Genomic DNA, 2,295 nt, shown 5'->3' with positions numbered 1-2,295 from the left:
CAACGGGCCAAGGGGGGGCCGCCGGAGCAGGTGTCGACGGGACCAGCGGCGTTCGAAGAAGAAAACACCTCTCAGATCTCTCTTTGGCGATCAACGCCGGAGAAACGTTCTAAAGGCTATGGAAAACGCTGCGAATGGTAATAATCCGCTGATCTCTCTTCCGAATTTCTCCGCCGCAAATCCTAATTCTTTTTCCCATCAGAAACCCCATCGCCGGAAGACACCTTCTTCTCCGACAAGTCGGAGAAGGTATTCGTAGCTGGACACCTCGGTCTGGTTGGCTCCGCTATCCTCCGCCGTCTGGTTTCTCTTGGGTTCACAAACCTCCTCCTCCGCTCGCGCACGGAGCTTGATCTCACTCGTCAGTCTGAAGTCGAGTCCTTCTTCTCCGCCGAGCGTCCTCGTTACGCCATTCTCTGCGCCGCCATGGTAGGCGGCATCCACGCGAACTCCACTTTCCCCGCGGATTTCATCACCGTTAACCTCCAGATCCAGACCAATGTCATCCACGCAGCTTACCGTTGCGGATCTGTGCGCAAGCTCCTCTTCCTCGGTTCATCGTGCATCTACCCTAAGCTCGCCCCGCAGCCCATACCTGAATCTGCACTTCTATCAGGTCCACTTGAACCTACCAATGAGTGGTACGCTATTGCGAAGATCGCCGGCATCAAAATGTGTCAGGCTTATCGAATCCAATACTCATGGGATGCTATCTCTGCAATGCCCACTAATCTGTATGGACCTAATGATAACTTTCATCCTGAGAACTCTCATGTTTTACCAGCTTTAATCCGTCGATTCCATGAGGCTAAGTCCAGTGGGGCGAAAGAGGTGGTGGTATGGGGAACCGGTTCGCCATTAAGGGAGTTTCTGCATGTAGATGATCTTGCTGATGCAGTGGTTTTCTTAATGGATCGATATTCCGGGCTTAGTCATGTCAATGTGGGGAGTGGGAGAGAGGTGAGCATAAAGGAGCTGGCTGAGTTGGTGAAAGTGGTGGTTGGATTTGAGGGAGAGTTGGTGTGGGATTCCACAAAACCTGATGGAACACCAAGGAAGCTGATGGATAATTCTATGTTGGCAGCCATGGGATGGGAGCCAAAGATTGAATTGAAGGAGGGGCTTATAGAGACTTACAGGTGGTACCTGGAGAATGTTGGGAAGCAGAAATGATACAGAAATATTAAGTTTCATATTCATCATTGCATCATTATCAAATTGAGTTTTTTATCTGCATTTCAATTCTATTGTTTGTGTAATTCATTGAGGTTCTTTTGTCAATTAATTATGTTGTTTTTCACTGTCTGTAGGATCTAAGAGTTGTGCAAGTGATTGAATAATCTATTTGCAGGCAGAAGCTTCTTAATTTTCTTAAACTTTTTATGGAGATGAGCACTTGCTTATTCCTCTATTTTGATTCGTATGTCAGAATATTAACCCAATACTAATTAGATTGTTTAGGTGTGCTGCACATGTTTTTTATTGCATAAGATTTTCTTGGGGAATGGGTGATGATTTTTTTAGGGACTGTTTGGTAATGAATTTAAGCAGGATTTAACTTAAATCTAGCCGGACTGAAACAATGGCAATTTTAAATCTTGGATTTAGTAAATCCAATTTATTTGCCTTAATTCCCAGTTTTACTAAAACTTTATGTTGGTAGGATTTAGAAAATCCAAATATGTAGGATTTATTAAAGTTGCTAAAGCCATTACCATACAACCCCTTATGCAGTGTTTGGCTGCAACTTGGTTTTACATTGAATAGGATTTATCAACTCTAGTGAATTTGGATTTATTAAACTCTTTACAGGTGGAGATCGACCTCGTAAGCTGCAACGAGCGACGACTGAACAAATCCTGTAAATCCGCCCATAAATGGATTTAATAAATCCAGATTTACGTCGTAAAGCAAACGGAAGACAAGGAACAGAGACGGAACGTGAGAAATTGATTTATTGGAGCGTTGGATTTATTTATTTATTTATTTATTTATGTTTGGCTGGTTTTAAGTTAAATTCATGGCTAAATTCTCTAAACAGAATGCTACGAAACACCCCCTTAGTTTGATATGTTCACATTAAGATAGAATGATATGTAAATTGTGAAGATTGATATAGATTATAGATACTATTCTGTGATAATTTTTAAAGAGTAAGATTTTTTTGGTTCTATGAAAATACTGCAAAACCTGAAATTTCTCTTAAATCACTTCCAAATTGTGCCCTTCAGATTAACATTTTTATATGTTGTTCATCATGGATTATCTGAGATCATTCTTTGTTAAATTCAGTGC

At 41.7% G+C, this 2,295-nt stretch overlaps 1 protein-coding gene across 1 annotated transcript; it reads left to right on the top strand.

The window, feature by feature from the left end:
* The first annotated feature begins 19 nt into the window (after nucleotides 1-19).
* On the top strand, nucleotides 20-2,073 carry LOC110021092 (probable GDP-L-fucose synthase 1). Its single transcript, XM_020719423.1, has 2 exons — nucleotides 20-137; nucleotides 203-2,073. Exons 1-2 carry the CDS (start codon nucleotides 119-121, stop codon nucleotides 1,171-1,173), a joined length of 990 nt encoding a protein of 329 aa, XP_020575082.1. The 5' UTR covers nucleotides 20-118; the 3' UTR covers nucleotides 1,174-2,073.
* Nucleotides 2,074-2,295: the final 222 nt, after the last annotated feature.

The sequence above is a fragment of the Phalaenopsis equestris genome, unplaced genomic scaffold, assembly GCF_001263595.1.
Source record: "Phalaenopsis equestris unplaced genomic scaffold, ASM126359v1 Scaffold000121, whole genome shotgun sequence".
NCBI lineage: Eukaryota > Viridiplantae > Streptophyta > Magnoliopsida > Asparagales > Orchidaceae > Phalaenopsis > Phalaenopsis equestris.
The sequence above is the reverse complement of the archived record's forward strand: the minus strand, read 5'-3'. Positions and strand labels throughout refer to the sequence as shown.